The sequence below is a fragment of the Xiphophorus couchianus genome, chromosome 18 (genome assembly GCF_001444195.1).
Source record: "Xiphophorus couchianus chromosome 18, X_couchianus-1.0, whole genome shotgun sequence".
In the NCBI taxonomy this organism is placed as follows: domain Eukaryota; kingdom Metazoa; phylum Chordata; class Actinopteri; order Cyprinodontiformes; family Poeciliidae; genus Xiphophorus; species Xiphophorus couchianus.
Genome location: NC_040245.1, coordinates 24,836,109 through 24,855,632, shown reverse-complemented (window position 1 = coordinate 24,855,632; position 19,524 = coordinate 24,836,109). Strand labels below are relative to the sequence as shown.

At 39.2% G+C, this 19,524-nt stretch overlaps 2 protein-coding genes across 4 annotated transcripts in view; both read left to right on the top strand.

Moving 5' to 3' along the window:
- The first annotated feature begins 697 nt into the window (after positions 1–697).
- On the top strand, positions 698–7,208 carry c18h3orf33 (c18h3orf33 homolog (H. sapiens)). 2 transcript variants are annotated; one of them, XM_028044813.1, is made up of 6 exons: positions 698–903; positions 1,234–1,293; positions 2,682–2,841; positions 3,677–3,837; positions 4,153–4,287; positions 6,389–7,208. In XM_028044813.1, the coding sequence occupies exons 1-6, from the start codon at positions 766–768 to the stop codon at positions 6,410–6,412; spliced, it is 678 nt and encodes a 225-aa protein (XP_027900614.1). In that variant the 5' UTR covers positions 698–765; the 3' UTR covers positions 6,413–7,208. The 2 variants fall into 2 exon arrangements, with proteins under 2 accessions (XP_027900614.1, XP_027900613.1); XM_028044812.1 differs by lacking the exon at positions 6,389–7,208 and having other exon boundaries at positions 701–903; positions 4,156–4,718.
- Positions 6,473–19,524, top strand: part of plch1 (phospholipase C, eta 1) — a 77,949-nt gene continuing 64,897 nt past the window's right edge. Inside the window, exons 1-3 of one of the 2 annotated variants that reach the window (XM_028044724.1) lie at positions 6,473–6,483; positions 7,783–7,881; positions 17,318–17,431. In XM_028044724.1, the coding sequence (XP_027900525.1) occupies positions 17,353–17,431 (79 nt within the window). In that variant the 5' untranslated portion in view covers positions 6,473–6,483; positions 7,783–7,881; positions 17,318–17,352. Of the gene's footprint in view, positions 6,484–7,782; positions 7,882–17,052; positions 17,183–17,317; positions 17,432–19,524 lie in introns of those variants that run through there. The other variant, XM_028044725.1, reaches the window with a different exon arrangement.

Sequence of the window (19,524 nt, the reverse complement as noted above, 5' to 3'; positions counted from 1 at the left end):
AGCTAAACTTCTGGGTTATACCAAAGAGCCCTTGCCACCTCGAAGACTTGGAGTTTGTGTTCACGAAATCATCAAAAGAGTCGTTGAAAAATGCATAAATCTGGTCGGCAATTTGAAAAAGAGTTTGACTTCCACAATCCCTCTGGAGATTTTTCCAGGTATAAATGTTGTTTGATATGTCATTTTAAAATAAAATGTTATTATAAAACCTTTAACTTTTGAGAAACGCCTCTCAAACCAGGAGCACATTTCTTGGTTCAATGAAATATAATAAACAAATCATTTTTAATTTTGTACATTTATAAAACATTTTTTTAACATTTCTCCAATTGTTTTACTTAAATTGTACAGTATGCATCAAATTATATGCAAACAATGGTTTTAAAGGATTTATTTATCTTTCACTTTATGGCAACCTGGTATTTTAATCAGGTGTGCACATGTCTGAGAGCCACTTATTGACCAATGTGTTGCACATATCGAAAGCTGTGGGGAATGTTAAAAAATGTTTGAAAAAAATGTTTTAATCTCTAAAGATTTTTGGAAACACTTTGATTGAAAATAACCCCTCTGAGTGGGTTTTTTCTTGGCCTTGCATCAAAGCTAAAATGTTTTCATAATTTTTTTTTAACTTGATGCGTTCAGGATGCCTGCCTGTCATTACCGCATTACACCACAAGGCGGAGACTCAAACCCGGCCCTCCTTTTGAACGACCCTCCCATAAAAGGCGGGCACGTCAGACGCGTCGAGAAAATGTCAACAACATGCCGGAGACTTCCAGAGAAACAGAAACCGTGGAGAGAGGGAGGGACAGACAACAAAGAGACCAAGAACACCAGACATCTCGCAACGTAGTGTCAGTGATCTCTCAGTTAGCGGACGACAATTTGACTCTTGTGCGGGTAGGACGCCTTGCTTTCGGTTTGTTTGGAGGCAGCGGGGTGGAGAAGTGGAAGTAGCGCTGTTGTGAAACATGTTTCTTTGAAAGGGGAAGAAGAAATTCGTGGCTTTCTGTGAATAAAAAGCGCTTACAAATACCTCTAAGCACTTCCTCTCTTGAACATAGTGTCAAATGATTCAGCTTGTGCTCGCGCCCCACCACCACCATCATCATCATCAGCAGCAGCAGCACTTACGCTGTCATTGCCAAACAACATGCTCTGCTACGTGTAAGATTTTCCCCCTCTTGTCACCTCCACACACCCCTCACAGCTCTCTCCTGTCTCACACAGAACCTTAGCACTGGTCTGGCTGTTGCCGGTGTGATTGTAATCGCAAGGAGCATCAGAGTGGTAAGTTCTAGGCCAAATGTAATGTCCTCTATTACCAGTTAAGACCCAATTTGGGTACCAAAGGATCATTTTTAAGTGTGGGGAAAAAATTGCATGAAACGGATATGCAGATCACAGTGACTGGCAGAAGCATTCATAACCACTGAACAATTTCACATGTTGCCACATAACAGCCACAAACTTGCATGTGTTTTTATCAGGATCTCTATTGATTGAGGGGGAAAAAAGCAGCTGAAGAAATGATTTACTCAAGACACTTGAGACTCTTGAGAGAAACTTGAATAGAGCCTTCAAGATAATAATTGTGTGCCCAAATATTATTTTCTCCATCAACTCAAAGCAGTTTTTATATGTATTCTGCCAAATTACATTATCGTAAAAAAGAATGTTCAATGCTATTTAACTCTAAGAAAGACAAATTGTAACAATCGAATGGGAAGTTTTTTTTAATCAAATTTTGCCACAATTGGCATTGTGCGTACATTAATGATCTGTATGTGGGCCGAAATCAAAATGAGTTTTACGCTCCGGGTCTATATGGTTTCAAAATTTGGTTTACTAATAAAAATTCTAAAAGTGTGTCATGCTTTAGCATCCAACTTCGTTACTCTGATGCCCCTAAATAAAGTACGGTACAACCAATTGCTTTCAAAGTTGACCTCAGTAGTTAATCTCAAACGAACAGACCCCCAGGTTTGTTAGCTGTCTCTTCAGCGCTATGAAGACAGGTCAGAGAAAAGATCAAATTAGGGTCAGGTTATAAAACAACATTTTCCAGAGCTCTGTTTAAATCCATCATCTGACAATAGAGAGAGGATAGCAAAACTGCACTTAGCCGAATAAAACAAGAGTGAGCTACGTCCTGTTCTCGTTGCAAAAAAAGTTGCAAATAAATAAATAAATAATTTTAAAAAATGATGAAAAGTTTAGGACAAAGTTTGCTGTTTTTTTTTATCTGGAAAACCTTCAAGACTGTTTTTTTTGCAACCCTCGTCTATAGAAATCTGACTGCTTTGCGTATTTCATTCATGTGTCTAGTTTATTGTTTCTTTAGCAGGCGAAAATCAAAAACTACAAAAGGTTTTGCAATTATAATTTAGAAGAAAAATACTAAAAATGTTGTTGCACCTGTTGTACTTTCAACTTGACGTTTTTGGCACTCGTGCCAAAACGTTTGGACACCACTGGCTCAGATCAAATAAAACCTGTGCATTAGAATGGCCCAGTCAAAGTTCAGATTTAAACCACAGTGACAATCTGCAGCAAGAGTTGTGTCTTGATAAAACGCGACGCAGGTAATGAGGTCTGAACGCTTTTTCAACACGCTGCAGGGTGTATTCCGGGGATCCCTTTAAATGTTGTCACTCCATCTTATTTCATCTCTCCAGATCACGAAATTTCAAGCCGCTTCTGAGATCCCAGTCCGTTTCATTGAGGGGAACGTCAGCCTTCGAGGAAAAGTTCGTTCCATCACAGAGAGAGGAATAGAAGTGGAGCACGTCCCAATTTATCTGCCAATCATCTCTCCGTTACTGTCAAAGCACCGGGGTAACGTCCACTGTTTCACTCTGGATTTATATTTGCTCGAGTATATGCACTGATAGGCCTTCGAGTTTGTTGATGGCAATAGAGGCACAAGCAGGATGACTGCGGAAGAAAAATTTTCTAAATTTGATAAAAACATCAGTAAAAGCAATTTATTAAAAGCTAATAAAATGATAGATAAAAATAAGCAAATGCGAACACAGTGATGTGATGGCGTGGTAAGGCCACTGTAGATAAAAGAAAACAATAATACAGAACACAAAACGCAGAAAGTTTTAGATTGATTTCACATATTTCCAAAAAAAAGAGAGATATTCTCTGATGTTGAAAAAAAACGTAAATTTGGAAGAAAAAAACCGTAGGTTTTCCACGACTGAAGGCTTAAATTCACAATATAAAACTGGCATATTCCGACATTACAAAGTCAGAAATTCAATAAAAGCTTAAATCATGGTTGTTTGTTTGAATCTTTTATGTGCTAGATCACTAACAAAATGGTTTTTGCACAAAGTTAAGATGTTTTTATTAAGCTGGAATTGTATCCTTACAGAACAACAGGAAGAAAGCCACAGTGTTTTTATCTGTTTTCATAAAACATTCTTCAATGCCAACGCATTTGCATGAAAACTTTGTCCATTTCTGCTTGCATTATCATTGCATTACGCTCCTAAACCATAAATGCTGAGAGCACACAGCCCAGACTCTTATTTTCAACGTAAAACTAAAGTGTACATAAACATTTCAGGCCGTGCAATTGAGGATAAAGGACAACAGCTCAGGGATAACCAGTGATTTACTGTAACACGGATCATAAGTGCTGTTTCTCTCCTCTCTTCAGACGCGTCGACATCTCCACTGCTGGTGCGTCTGGCTGGAGTGGAGCTGACGCCGGAGGGAAAGACGTGGCTGCAGAAGAACCTGGTTCCTCCTCAAACAGTTTGGCTGAAACTCATCAGCCGAGAGGACAACATGCTGCACTGTCTGGTGTCCCAGAGCCGGGTGAGGCGTCGACTCATCCTCATACATGTCACAGAAGGTGTATGTAAACCTTTAAATGACACAAATCTTCAATTGAAGAAGCATAACCCCACTGCTAAAAAAAAAAAAAAATCTACAATCGGAGTGGCAGTATAAAAGGTTAAAACAAAACGGATGTGTGTCTGACAAAACTGGGAGAGAAGCCATTTTTTTGTTTTTTCATTTTAATATTATTGTACGTTCTCATTAAAACTTACATGAACTGAGGTAGCTTTTCTTCTTCGATGGGCTTTTTTTTTGTTGGTGTAATTTTCTAACCTCCTTCTGTCTGTCCAGCAGGGGTTGATGTGGAGCTACTGCATGAACGAGGAGCTCCTCAGGCTCGGCCTGGCCCGCAGCGCTCCCATCGCGGGGCTCCCGCCGGGCTCTCCCCTCTACTGGCGCCTGCACAAACGGCTGCACAGGGCAGAGGTGAAAGCGGAGAAGAAGGGTCGGGGTCTGTGGAAGAAGGAGGGCTTGTGGGAGAGGGCGTCCAAAGCCCTCAAAGACAATCCGTTGCTCAGACTGATGGGGAGGATCTTTAGAAGGACTCGCGCTGAGTGACTCATTAATCCAAGTGAAACACTTCGTTGTCGGGAGTTTCGAAAGCCACCGCTGCTCAAGGACGCAAATTAATTTTGTTAATAGAGATTTTCCACAGCTTAAGTAAGCTTAGAGACGTCGCAAACGCCCGAAAAACGTGAAGATAAACCTGAAAACTGTGGGTCAAACTTTCTTCTTTTCTCCTTTGTACGGCAAGAAGTCAATACACTGCATTCCTCTTGCACATGTTTAAGACGTTGGTGTCATTTAATCAGTTGAACGGTGTTTGAGATATAAATTAAAAATACCGTTAAAATCAACATTCTAATCTGTAAGATTTCAAAGCCTATGTGTTACTGGTTAATGTGTGTGTGTGTGTGTGTGTGTGTGTGTTTGACTGGGACTTCCCACTTGGGGTGGGATCAGTTAATGGTGTTCAAAATAGAGAGGGATGGCGGGGGTCCACTTGTCCACTGTTGCTATGGAAGCACTAAACGTGAAACACAAAGCGCCCTAAAGGCTAAACTCTGTATTGGTTCCTCTCAGATCCCTATAGGCACCATGTAAGGAGTACTTAAAAAGTCGTTCCTTTTGTGAGTAGTTTTACCATGTCTTAAGCTTGAACATAGAAATAAATGGGCTATAACCTCCCTTTCCAATTATAAATCTATATTTTATAATTAGAAATTAATGCAAAAGTCTCATAGGGTAATAAACTGCAGTTTTTGCTACTTCTTTTATTCCAATAAGGCACCTGCGCTCTGACTTGCACGCATGCCACCTGTTCGCAGTTGTGATTGCGCTTGCTCATGTTGCAGTTTTAACATACAAGCTTTCTGCCGGAGTCACACTCCAATTTATTTCTCAGCAAAGGAGGGAGGTCTGTGAATGAGGCCACATCGCAGCGTACGCCGTTGGGTGCGGGGGTCTTGGTGCAGTGAGAGTTGGCGCCGTAGCGCTCCGTCCAGAGGGACACGAGGAGATTAGAGGAGAAGGGAGGAGGGTCAGAGCCGTGGAAGGGGATTTTGGATCCTGACACAAAAGCAGGAGAGGAGGAGTCACAGGGGAAGGGGGACCAAGTAGAGTGGGGGAGTGAGGAGAGTGGGATGGGGGAGAGAAAGAGAGGGAGGGGTGCTGATGAATCAGCTTGTCGTCTCTTTTGTTGTGCAAATGTCACCGGGGACTGTTGCTGCCATAGAGCGCTGTGATTGGTGGGCAGGTTTTAAATTGTAAGGTGCATTCGGGGCGCTGATGCGGGATGGTAGACTTTTAACTGCAGCAAGGAGGAGCAGGAGGGAAACCACGGCTCAGACGGAGAAGGAAGAGGAAAGCTTTTGACGGCAGAGTTTATAGACGCCGTTCACTAAACTGATTAGTTGATATAGTGTATATATAGTGTTTTTCTTTTTTTTAATCTGGTAATGTCTGTGGAGACCAATTGTTGGAATCATTGAGCTGACTGCTCACTTGTGTTACGGCTCATCTCTCCGACTTAGAATGACATAAAAAAGTTAATTTGTATCTGCAACGCGATTCTAAAGGGGAACTTCTGCACTAGGGTTTCATTTCATGCAGAATGATGCATTTCACTTATTTATTTCCAATAATTTAGATGATTATGGATTACAGCAAATGAAAACCCACAATTACGTTTCTTACAAACTTAACAGCTTTAGATGATTAAGGCCAATAAGAAGGATTTTATCATTTCCAAATGTCTACTTTCTAATTGAAAAGACGTTTCTTAACAATAGCTCGTTGCTGCTCTTTTTGTAATCAAATATGGCGGTACAGTTGTCATTAATCATCTTTTGATCAGAATTATATATAGTTTGTAGAGTTTATAGATGATTGTGTTTCTCTTCCGGGACAAATTTAGACTTCAATATCGGCCAATTCTGTCTTTTTGACTGTGCAGTACAAGCCTATCAACCGAAACAAAAACTGCATTTAAATGAGGGTGCATTTTAATCGTTTGAGGTGTCGTCAGATTTCAGGTCCTGGTGCGAAATGAATCCAGCATCTCTACAAAGTTCGCAACCATCAGGCCTGAAGTGAATAGACTACTGTGCTTGATAAAACACAGTGAGTGTATAAAATGGCTCCTCAGATCATCTCTACATGCTAAAATGTCACACTTGACCTCGTGCATCTTGGATCCTGATCCTCTCCACTCTTCCTCCAGACTCAATGACTCTAATTTCCACATTAAATGCAAAATTGGCTTGAATTGTGAAGAGGACTTTAGGCCATTGAACAACAGGGCTGTCCTTTGTCTCGGATTCAAGATTGGTTTAATAGAAGGAATGCAACAGTCGCAGCCCATTGTCCTGGACAAGTCAGCTTGAGTCCGTCTGTAGTTTTTGTGAATCTCAGCCAAACTCTTGAAAGAGATTCACTTTACATTCCTTCAAATGTTCTGGCTTTCCCTTTTGTTTGTGCACTTTCTCCTGTCATTTTTATTAACAGTCAGATTTTGTGACTTACCCTCCTTGTAAGAGTGAAAGCGACTGTCTACTGGGAAACTGTCTGGTCAGCAGTTTTTTAATTGATTTAACATTACATTTGTGCTCCAAAAATAATTATTTGTTATTCTTCTGAAATGTTTAAATTTGACCTGTAAGTTTTAAATGCAGTTATGTAAAAGTATTTTCATTTTATTAATTAGATTGCAAGACCAGCTCACATTTACATGTTAATGGTATGAAATTTGAACTAACAAGGCTAATAAATAAATAAATAGAAATACAAGTAAATAAATTAAAAAAGCGCTAGACATTGGAATTAAGCTGTATTTAACTTTAATACACAGATGTATTAGGATTCCTTTATTGTCATTGCAGGAAAAAAGCACAATAAGATTTTAAAAATAGCAGCTCTAGAAGGCAGTAAAAAAAGAAGTAAGTATATACATAAATATAAAAATATAGTAAAACAAATAGAAACAACTGAGATGTTTTGTTTGCATTTTGGTGGACAAAGTGTCTTAAGTGAAGTTTTGTCATAGTGGCTAATTAGTCTTTTAAATTTAATTCTTGATTGATATTTAAAGTAATGTTTTATTTATTTTATGTTTTTACACAATGCAGCAGTCAGTCTGTTTCCCCTTTTCCCAAATACAAACAGAAAAATAATTTTATTTCCCTTTTGTTTATGGCTCACTCTAAGGACAGCCAGAGCTCCAATCCGAAATCCGTTTCAGGCTTTTGCCAAACTCGCTTGTCCCCCACCAGCAGAGGTTATTTGAAAAGGCACCATGCTTGATGTAGTGGTGGGTACTTGCCCACACTGTGCAGGGAAGTTGTTCTGACCCCTCTCTGTCTTAAAACCAAACCTCTGGGATTTCAACTAATATGTAATACGATGGATTTCCTCTTTCTGAAGGACCGCTTCTACACCCACCGCTCCTGAAAGGGACTAAGTTTTGTGAGGAAGCTGAGAACAGAGTTTCAAAGGCTGAAGCAACTGAAGCAAAAGACATAAGTAAGCTGATATTTCTTGTGATGTCTATGTATTTTTTCCTCTCTTTATGTATTGCATTTTGTTTCCTTGCTGATTCCTAATTGTGCACATTTCCCGCTTCACCAAGCTGCACACATCCTCCTACCTGTCACTTTACATTTACAGCTGCTTGGATACTGCTTACAGTATATAAGCAGCTGTGCACATGTTCAACTTTAGGAAAACAGGAACCACCAACATTTCAGTTCTTATCTTTATTGTGTTCCTCTATGATCAGACAGAAGCCCATTTCTCTTCCAGGATCATTTACATATATATTTTTTTAATGTTTTAGCCGTCTACCTGGGCTTCATTGCTGTTACAGTCAATACATAATCAGTATGACTGATGAGGCATTTTCTGCCACAGCTGAATTTGCTGCTGGTAGCTGGGGAGCACAACAAAGGCTTTTATTACACTCAGCCGGTAGCCATCCCAGTGAGAAAGAGGCTGGCACTCCCCCTCTCTCTGGTTCCCCCCTGTATCTGAAAGGAGAGTCCTTGGGGAGTTTTTTGATTTGATTTGAGTGGTTGACCGGGTGTGAAAGACAAAGAGGTTTAAAGTGACAGACAGCCGGTGTCACATGAAAAAAAAAAAGCAAAGATTTTCTGTTTGCAGTGCTCCGTTTTCATACAAATAATCTAAATTCAACATACACTGGGTGTGTTTTTGTGGCTTTATGGAGCGGTTCCTCAAAGGCAATCAGGTGGTTGTCACAATTAAACACTTTCTGGTAAAACGCTGGACAGCAATTTTCTATCACGCCCACACCCACCGTGAAGACTGCGTGTGTATGTGTGTGAAGGAATGCATCAGCCGTAAAGAAACTCCCTTGTTACTATGAAACTGGGAGTATTGTGAGGAGTGTATCAGCTTTCTGGTGTTGGGTTGTAGGAGTGGAAACTTGACTCTGTGGGCGCTCCGAACCCTCATGAATAAATGAACTTTCCTTTAGAGGAGCATACAGCAGGAGACAAGAGGATGGGTTGTTTGGGATTGAATGAAACATTCTCTCAATACACAGTCTTGTAAAATTATTCATGTCTCCCAAACGTTTTAACATTTTGCTACACTACAGCTGCAACATTCTATGTGTTTTTGGGGGGGGGACAGGGATTTAAAACCAGAGACTAAAACAAACCATTATGAAATGGAAGAAAAACAGAAAATGATTTTCATGTTTCAAGACTTTCTTTTTCTCTTTTTTTTAAACATGTCCGGCAGTGTGTGGCGCTCAGAATTGTTGTCTGAGTGTCAAGGTGAGGCCCCAAAAAAATTTGCTTTCACACGTGGAGTTTCGCCATGGTGCTCCACTTTATATGCTGTATAGATGTGGAACTTTGTTTGAAATTGCTTTGGGTTTATTTCAAATGTAATGGATGCAGAGGTGAAAAACAAAGGGGAAAAGGTGAGGGAAAGCTTTAAAGGGAAAGAAGAAGATAGAAGTGAAGGAGAGAAAGAAGCATATAGAGAACACAACTCTTGAAGTCTGCCTTTACACCCGCAGAAACAGAAAAAACAAAACCAAGGAACCACAACACCAAACAACAAACACATATATAATAACAATTATAACATCATTAGAAAGTACATAGTACATGAGGATACAAGATCTAGTAAGTGGCAACCGCAGCCCAAGTAAGAGTGTATCTGACAAACACCAGCGTGTGTGTGCGTGTGTGTGTGTGTGTTTCCTTTAGCTTACACATCTGCAGTTGAATTGTTTGCCCGTTATGATAAAACAATTCAAGCACAGTCAGAGTGGATAGTGATTGTTTGTGAACATCTATTTTAATTCCTTCTTAAATTCCCCTGTTGCATTCAGTTCTGGACTTTGACTGGACCATTCTAATAAATGAATTTATTTTTGATAAGGAGGTCCTGTACCACAGTTTAAACCTGCAGGAGGTTCTTCATCCAGGACTGTCTTGAATTTAGCTCCTCCTGACCCTGCAGAAGAAAAGCACTCACACAGCAACATGCTGCCTCTACTCTGTTCAACAATACACTGTAGGATGAGCAGTGCTGTCCTCCACACATAGGCCAAAAGTGGAACTATGATTTCATCTGACTTCAACACATTCTTTCACATTTGCTGTGTCCGCTACGTGGCTTGTGCCAAACTTTGAAGAGGAGTTTTTATTGACCGTTTCTACAATGGCTTTCTTTTGGTCATTCTGTCTTAATTGTCATATTTGTGGTGTGTATGACTAATATTTTTCATGTCAAAAGATTCTCCCACTGGAGCTCTGGATGTCAGCCGCTCTTTACAAGTTACCTCTTGGCTGCTTCTCTTATTAATACTCTCTAGCCTGGTGGTTTAACTGAGAGGCCTCAGTTTTGTAGTTACGCAGTGTACCATTTTCATTTTGAACGATTGATAGAACAGTACTTTGAGGGATCTGCAAAGCTTCGTATATTCTTTGTTTTAAAATATTCTTGCTTTGAACATCTCCAAAACTTTATCGCCGACCTGTTTGTTCTCTGCTGTTCATGATGCTGTTTGTTCAGTAAACTCTGAAGAACATCTGAATACATTAACAGTACACTACACTGTATATGTTATGGTTGTAATGTGGAGCTGCAAGGCCAAAACTCCATTAATCTAAGTTGACAACAATGAATTTGACACATTTTGCAATATGTTACTGTGCAGAAAATATAAGTGATTATGAAGGAAAGTAGAAACACTTTAACAGTGAAACTAAATATCAAACTCTGCAGAACATTTTTGGCATGTGTGACACATGATCTTTCTTGACACTCAAGTTCACAGCAAAGTAAGCCAACCCCACCTCACGAACAGTCAATCATACACACACGCATGTGCACACTTCAGTCTGGTCTTGCATGAAGAATTTAACCAAACAAGGACAAATGGCACATCTGCAAACATAATGATGAATATTTATTTCTAACATTTATTTCCATCACTCTTAGAATAAATCTAATTTCATGACCTACTCGTAAATGTTCAAAAGTCTGAGTATGGTGTTAAGAAATGTTTCACTGTCTGATCCCAGGAGTCACCAATCTGCTTATTTTCTGACCTATTTGGGTATAAGATATACCCTTGATTCTTTGTTTTTATGACTTGGTAATATGTCTTAAAAGTGGCTAATCATTGGCCACCTTTGCAACACAAGAATGCCCCCCTCAGGTAACTCTACCAGGAACAGGTTAGAATATTACCTCTGGATGGAAACTTAAACTTAGGAAACTTCCTTGTCTTTTCCATAAGCCAATTGATTTTCTAGCAGTACAACTATTTATCAAGCTACATATGAAACTTAGTAGTTTGGCAAAACAATAAAAAGTCCTGTATGCACATAGAAAAGAAAATCAAAGCAAAAGCTGTAGAAGTAAACATATTCTAATGAAAAAGTCTGAGTTTATGATATTGCTATGACAGTATTTTAAAACCACATTTTTGTTTTCTGTTGTCAGCTCTTAAAGCAAAGCCTTCAATGAGTCACTGAGTGGGTGAGTCACTAAGTGTGAAAGCATCTGGGTGGCCATCAATGGGCCAAGACTGTTTACTTGGTTCTGGTAACTGTTTAACAAGCGGCCACAACTTACTGCTTTGACTCTGTAGAGCAGAGGTGCCCAAAGTCGGTCCTCAAGGGCCGGCATCCTGCATGTTTTGGTTCTCTCCCTGGTGGTCGTAGCAACTTCCTCAGCATGTCAATGTTCTTCTTAGGCTTTCTAACGAGCCATCATTTGATCCAGGTGCGTTAAACCAGGGGGAGAACTAAACATGCAGGATGCCGGCCCTCGAGGACAACTTTGGGCACCATTGCTATAGAGCAAGGGTGTCAAATTCATTTTCATTTTGGGCCATATAAAAATCTGAATGTTCTTAAAGGGCCGGTTGTGCCAGAATATATTGAAGAAACCAGATGAACGGTTAAAATGTCAAAAAATAGCCGTTTTCCCAAGATTTTGTGATTGTTTTAGTTGTTTTCTTTGCAATCAAAATGACAGATTTTGTAGTGCCAATTTAGAAATGTTTGTAAGGAATTTTTATTATGTTAAATGTGACTCAATGTTTTAGACCAATCTTGAGAAAATTTGCTGTAAAATCAGAAAAAAATGTGGAGGTTTGTTGATTTTGTGTGAATTTTGTAGATTTGTGAAAACCTGGAAGGACTTATTGATGTAATTTGGAGTCTAGAGGGCCACGTGAAAAGGTCTAGTGGGCCAGATTTGGCCCCCGGGCCTTGAGTTTGACACCTGTGTTATAGAGCATAGAGGATTTCAGCCCATGTGATGTAGGGATCCTTCCATCCCTACAGGACAACAATACTGGGTCCGACACAAAGGTGAAACATCATGATTTCTTTCTGTTTTTCACATTAAAATACATTGTTTAGAAAAAATATCAGAATTTAATCTCTCCTGTGCTGTATGTAGGAACATACAAGACCTTCTTCTCACAGCCCCACCAGACTAGCGGCAGCAGCAATTAGCAAACACCTGGTGATGCTGTAAGTCAGCTGATAATCATAATATGAGCTACTTCTCAGCCAACGCTTGTAAGAATGGTTATAAACGGCATAATGAGGAGCACAGCTGTGATATCGTGCTGAAGGTATAGTGTCAGAAAGAGTAGGAGCTTCTTAAAGAGACAGAGGCCCAATTTTAAGGAGTTTAGAGTATGAGATCAAATTTCTTTTAAGTTATGTTTGATATGTACAGCATGTTTTGAACAACTGAAGGTAACACAGTTACTGGATATTTCGATCAAATGGCGCTATGTGGCTAGAAAAACATAGTACTGCTCCCTTTAAAATCAGTTTGACAAAACATTGATGTAACACAGTAACTTTATAAAAGTACATTATAAAACAGTACATTATAAAAGAAAATGTGTGCATCAATATTTGCAAAAAGATGATCAGTACATGTACAAAAAAAACCCCATTTAGTTAAGTAAGTTATTCCAGTTCTCCATACATTTTCAACAGGATTGAGGTTTGGGCTTTGATCATGTTCTGTTGGAACGGTGGACTTTTTCCAAGTTTTAGCCATCAGACACAAACTATCATTATCGGAGGAGAAGGAACCTTCGATGCTGAAGCTTACAATAACCTGGAAACGTTTGCCAAAAAAAACAACCAACAACAAAAAATACAACAACTGCACTAACGTCTATGTTCAGTAGTGAATATAAGAACATTTTCCACAACATACATGTGCAGCGTACAACATGTGTACATGTGCAACGTATATGGACCTATGATCTAGAGTGGCTGCAGTTGTTCAGTTTCAGTAAAATAATGTGGCCAAAGAATGAGGCCCGCTGACTACCCGAATGACCAGATTGTTTCATCAGGGAATTTCATGTTCCCTGACGGAACATGAAGTATTCCAAGATGAGAATGGCAGGACGGATCAGGGTCAAATTGTGCAAAGTGGTTTAAGCAATATGAAATGTCATTTTTGCACATGGATTGGACCTTAACCCTAATGAGAATCTTTGGAATATGTTGGAAAAGAAAGATCTTGATGAAACCAGAAAACAACACTTTATGGAAATAATCCTTGCGACAGGGAAGAAGCTTATCAAAACGATAAGCTTCTTCCCTTATCGTGCACAATGAATGCACGCCATATTCAAAGCTAAAGTTGGTTCGATGAAACGTTAGTATGTGACTATTGACAAAAATTATTGTCTTCGATGCTGCCTCGTCGGCGCTTTCTCAATTTTTCCCCAATTTGGATCCTTTAGGACAGAAATCCACCTCTAATCATAAGATCCAGCACAATGGTTCACCATTAAACAAGGACTGCATGTATTAAATCAACTACAAACTCTGCGGATGCTTCAATAAAACATGAATGCGCAACTGTTGTAAATAATGAATACAGACAGGAAAAAGGGGGCATACTGAACTGCTGAACTCTTATTAGGTTTTGTTTTGTGTGTCATTTACTATATTCCATCGAAACATCAACATGAAGGAAACTTTTCACTTAAAGGCATTCTCGACCTGCTTCCTGCCGGTCGGGGTGTCTGATCGAGTCAGTGTGGCAGGGAGGAATTTATCTTTGAGCGTCTCTTCCACCCTGAGAGAAACCCAGCAGAGACAGCAGAGCTGACCTCCCCTGAGGTTTCAGCTGATCAGAGGTTACTACCGTTAAATACAAACTAGAGAGTCATTCTACTAAATTCTCTGAATAACAATAAACAGAAAATTATTCATTTGTTTTTTTTTTTTACAGTTAGAATTACATCAGCCACGTTTTTGTAGATGTTTCATGTAACTCTTATTTTTGTTCATATTGCTATATGCTAAAGACCTGCTGCTGTTTGCCGTCACCTTTACCCACAATTCATAAAAACTTCTATTTATCCAATTATCTTCAACCTTTGAGAATATAAGATATTTGTTGATTTGACAAGAGTTTATTTTTCTGGATTAGGACTTGAACTTTGCTTCTTTTCTTCTCTGTCACTGCCTACTAAACACGTCTGCTGCACGAGCAAATTCAGAAGCTGTGTTTGCATAAGTTTGCATGAATCTAATGAACAAAGGAGAGATCCTGGTTAACCATTTAGTTTTATTATCACCCAATTTGACTCCTCTTTGTTCACTGCAGAGGTGACATCTGAGGCTTCAGCTATGTCGTGGCTTTACTTGCCGTCTGCGGACTGCCCCATTGGCCTTTTGAGTCGAGTGTTACATTTACGAAAACTGAGATTAACGTGCTCAAAAATGACGTGCACTGAATGGATTTGAGCGACTGTCACATACGTATTAAGAATCCATAAAGAAACTTTGGTCCCAGTTCAATCAAACTCCTGAACTTTATACAGACCATGTCTCTTTTTAGCTATCTGCCTCTTAATTATCTGCATCACAGCCTATAAGTGCCGTTAAATCTCCAGGAGACAATGTGTCCAGTGCTCTGCTTCTTATGTTGAACTCCTACTTTTAATTTGGGCTCTGTTATGAAAACATAAAGTCATTTATAGAGATTGCTGTATAATTAAGCTGTGAGGCCCAAGGGTCTGTTCTGTGTCTCCAGAGCAGCTTGGAGACACTAAGACTCCTGAGTAGAAGCCAACTTTAATGACCAGATCCAGTGGCTTTCTATCTCTTTAGGTTTGTGCTATTCTTTTTTTTGTTTGTTTCCAGTTAGAACAGAAACTAAAAACAAGTTGGTTTTTTTTACTTGGTGTGGAATTCATTATATCAATTTTTACCCCTTTGTGTTTTAAGTTTAACTCTTGCAGCTACCATTCAAAATATAATACTTACAAGAAAATAAATTAATAAAATGTAGTTTTAAATATACAGCAGTCTTCTAGTGTTTGGCATAAGTATTCCTACCAAACAGCCTAGAGCTAAATTGTGAAGTGAAAGGAAAAGGATAAATGTTTCAAACATTTTTTACAAAAAATTATCTGGAAAGTGTGGCCTGTGCCATTCAGTCTATGTAAATATGATACTCTTAATATCCACAAAATCCCTTCAGAGCCACCTAATGATTGAAGACAGTCCATCCGTGTGTATTTTTTATTTTTTTTAAATCTTATTGTAAACTGTCCTGTGAAGGCTCAGATGAGACCAAAATGTGGTTTCATCTTCCAACATGGAAAAGGTGTGCAGTGGAAAACATCTCCACGGCAAAACACGGAGGAAGCAGCATCACCTCTGTGGGACACTTTTATTTGTCAGGGGCCAGGAAACATGTCAGAGTTGATAAGAAGATGGAGCTGAAAAACTTTGATGCAGAGGTGGAGGGTAATCATGTTGAAGCACAACAAACACCAGAGCTGAAACTGAATGATTTACTCAACCTTTATGTGTTTGGTTTAGTTTCATGTGTTATAATGGTCCAATCAAAGCCCAAACCTAAATCTTATTTCACCTGTTGCAAGTCTTAAAATTGATGTTCACAATCTGAATGGCTTTCAGGCATTTTACAATGTAGCACAGGCAAAAATATTAGTTTCTGAATCATACTTACTACAAAAGATTGGAACTATAATACAGCGAAAGGTGGTCTGACCAAGTATTACTTTCGAGAACTTGAAAGAAATGCCATGCATCATTTTCCACTTCACAATTACAGGTTCTACTTTGTGTTGGTCATTCACATTAAATCCTGATAAAATACTTTTAAAATTGTGGATTAATTTTTTTTTTTTAAATATGCAGTGTTATGTAAAATCCTTTTTTAATTGCTTTACATTATGTTCTGATGTTATTCCCTCTTTTAAAATATACCTGGAGTGTTGCTTTTATTCTTTCATGCATGTTTGAGAAATCCTGTTGCTTTTATTCTTTCATGCATGTTTGAGAAATCCTTGAATCTCCCATGGCAACCATTCAGCTGTGCAAAACGCCTGTGTGGACCTAGTGCTGATTTCGAGGACGAAGCTCCTCCTTGGAGCCGCAGTTCCCAAGTTTCAGAGCTTCCGGCTCACAGAGCCGCCATCCCTTACTCAACTCCTTCAAACTAGCCAGCAGCAATTAGCAAACCTCTGGTGGAACTATGCTGAGCTCATTATACAAGCTACTTCTCAGTTAAACTCTGGTAAAACAAAAATTGTTAAAGGATTAGTAGAAGAACAATGTTGTGATGATTTCCTGAAGGTCTGAATGTTGGAAAGAGCCGGATTTTCTTAAAGAGACAGAGGCCAAATTTCAAGGTGTTAAATTACAAAGTCAGATTTATTTTAAGTGATATTGGATATGCACAGCAACTTTATAACAACTGAAGGTAACATAGTTACTTCACTGTGCTATAAAATGGCACTATGTGGCTGGATAACACATAACTCCGCCCCTTTAAAAAAATTCTTAAAAGATGCAATAAACAATCTAGTGCAACAAAGGAGGAGAAAAAGAGCATTAGTTGTAAAACCAGCCGTAGCCTACATTACAGGCTTGGTTCAAAGTAATGTGGTGGCAGGGTCAAAGGAAAATACTTTCACCTCAAGGATACTTGACCCCTAATCTCTACGTGTTCAACGGTAACCCCTCACCAAGTCGCCGGGTACCAGACGGCAATAAATATCCCGGAGGCTCCGACCCTTCCCAGAGCTGAGCACCTCTGGCGGGTGTGCTTCTAAGAGATAGAGGTTTGAAGCTTTAAATCAAGTGGCAGATGAGCAACAGGTGGGAAATCACAGAGTGCTGGCTGTGGGAGGATCCGCAACGACAAGAAATCAGGAGGACAAAGCGGAAAAAACTGGAGCTCTGGAATATCGGTTGATGGAAAGAAAGAAAGATAAATGAGAACACCTGTGGAGAGAAAGGGGGGAATTGAGGTAGGATGAAGGGTATAACTTAACTCCTCCCTTCACTGCAAATAAGTTAATCTGTTTAGCATAAAATTACATTTTTTATGCCCCATTCTCATTCTGAAGCAGCACATTAAAAGACTTTTTTCTTCTCCGTCGTAGGTAGGGGATTTGTTTTCCTTTCTCTTCTTCTCGCCATGAGCTCCCGGGTGGTGAACAGGAAAGGAGAGCCTCAGTACCGGCGGCACTTCCTCACAGACAACAGCATCTTTCAGGGTAACTATCAAGAGGCACACATGATCTGGTGCAGAGGTGTCAAACTCCAGTCCTCAAGGACCGGTGTCCTGCAACTTTTAGATGTGCTTCTGCTGCACCACACCTGAATAGAATAATTAGGTCATTAGCAAGGCTCTGGAGAACTGATCTACACAAGGAGGAGGTAATTAAACCATTTCATTCCAGTGTTTTGTACCATCCAGTGTTTTGTAAGCACTTTGTATTGCCTTGTTGCTGAAAATGTGCTATATAAATAAAATTACCTTTACCTGTGGCACATCTAAAAACTGCAGATTGAGGACTAGAGTTTGACACCTGTGGTCTAATGCATGAAGCACAAACCAGAAACCAGGCTGATACCATCATATGTACAAGGAGTGAACACTAGAGGGAGACTCTGTGACATATCTGTTTGATAGTCAGCTTTTAAAATATCACAACACAACCAATACAACTGTGTGGCATTGCACCAATGCATTGTGGGGGTAAATATGCGCATAAATAACATAGTTAGCTTACGCATACTTGTATTTATTGCTTTAATTTTAAGATGAATTGTTATTTCTGAGTATTTCCACTTTTGTTGTCTTGTAAAACATAATGGATTACCCTTCTAGTTACCATCTGGACACGTCGTCTGGAGCATTTATACACCCTGCTGTGCTAATGTTCTACTGGATAGAAAAAACACTGGATCTTTTTTCTTCTCCAAACTCTCCCATCCCCTGAAAGCTGAGCCAAATCCAGATGTTTTGCGGGATGAGCGTGATCTTGAGCTGGAGGTTTTGATACAGTGAGACTTCCTGCTGACCAGGCCACCGGATAAAATTGTGGAAAATCTGATAAGTTGGTGTGTCTCTGTGGGCTGTCACGCCCACTGCAGACAGACCTTTTGCTGCTTCACCTAGACAGCGACCATCTTTTGTGTGCTTTCAAAGGTAGAAAAGAAATACTGGCTCAAGAGCCTCTGTGCTCTTCTGCAGGGCAGGAGTTCATCAGATTAAAGTGTCTGTTTCCTTGTCACTTCTTTTATCACATTTTAGACGTAGACAGACAGATTTCATTGTCATTCAACTGTACATTTAAAAATGTACAAATTAAAGGAAATTTCGTTGCAAGGCTCCAATAATGAATAAATAAACAAGTAGTAATAAAAGTCTCATAAATATATATAATAAAAGATTGCTTAGTATCCTTATGCCATGAGGGATAATATAATATTATATATTAAGATATGTAATATTTTGCATTTTAAACAGACGTATTCAGATTAAAATGTTCTCTGGGCGGATTATGATGAAGTAAAAGCAATTGGCTTACTGATTTTGATACATGCATTTGCTCTTCTAAACAACAGTTATGTAAAAATCCATTATTTTAATTGCAATGTAATTACATGCATTTACTGTGTTAAAGCCGTCATAGTGGTTTTCAGTGATGTGAAGGAAAGAATTATGATGTAAAGGTCCAGGTTGATTTAAATCTCTTAATTCTTACATCCAACAAACAACCAAAGTTTTTGTTATATTTCACTTTTTTTTTTGTATTTCTGGGGCAAATGGGTTTAAAGGCATTATTTCAATTCAATTCAGATTATTGATACCAGCTCAAGGCACTTTACAAAAATACTTTCGATTCGACTCATTTAAAAAATAAAATTAGAATTAAAAGTAATTATTTTTACCCATCTAATCTTGGGGTTGGTGATAGGAAGGTGAGCTACACCCTAGGCAGGTCCATGAACGCCCAACCACACTTGAACAGTTGAAATACACAAATACTTGTGATGCCATAAAGAAAATGCCTATTTTAATAGTTCAGTCATCATATAATATAGATTAATACACACAGTGGAAACTGTATTGGCACTACAGCAGAAGCCAACTACCATGATTTTCTTTAGGGCTGCTTTTTGGGGCACAGCCAGGTCCCGGTCAGAAACAATCGGAGCCAGAAGGAAGGTTTTAGTGCTGTCAACCACTCTCATGTACGCGCTGATCAATGTGCTAATGGTGGAGCAACAACTTACAGTTACACTGGAACTGTTTATCTGCTGTCATCGGTGGCCATGCTAACTAGCCTGCACATTCACG

Coding starts and splice junctions, on each gene's coding strand:
- c18h3orf33 (XM_028044812.1), top strand. CDS start 766: ATGCCGGAGACTTCCAGAGAAACAGAAACCGTGGAGAGAGGGAGGGAC. Junction 904..1,233: donor ACAATTTGACTCTTGTGCGG/GTAGGACGCCTT, acceptor TGTCTCACACAG/AACCTTAGCACTGGTCTGGC. Junction 2,842..3,676: donor GTTACTGTCAAAGCACCGGG/GTAACGTCCACT, acceptor TCCTCTCTTCAG/ACGCGTCGACATCTCCACTG.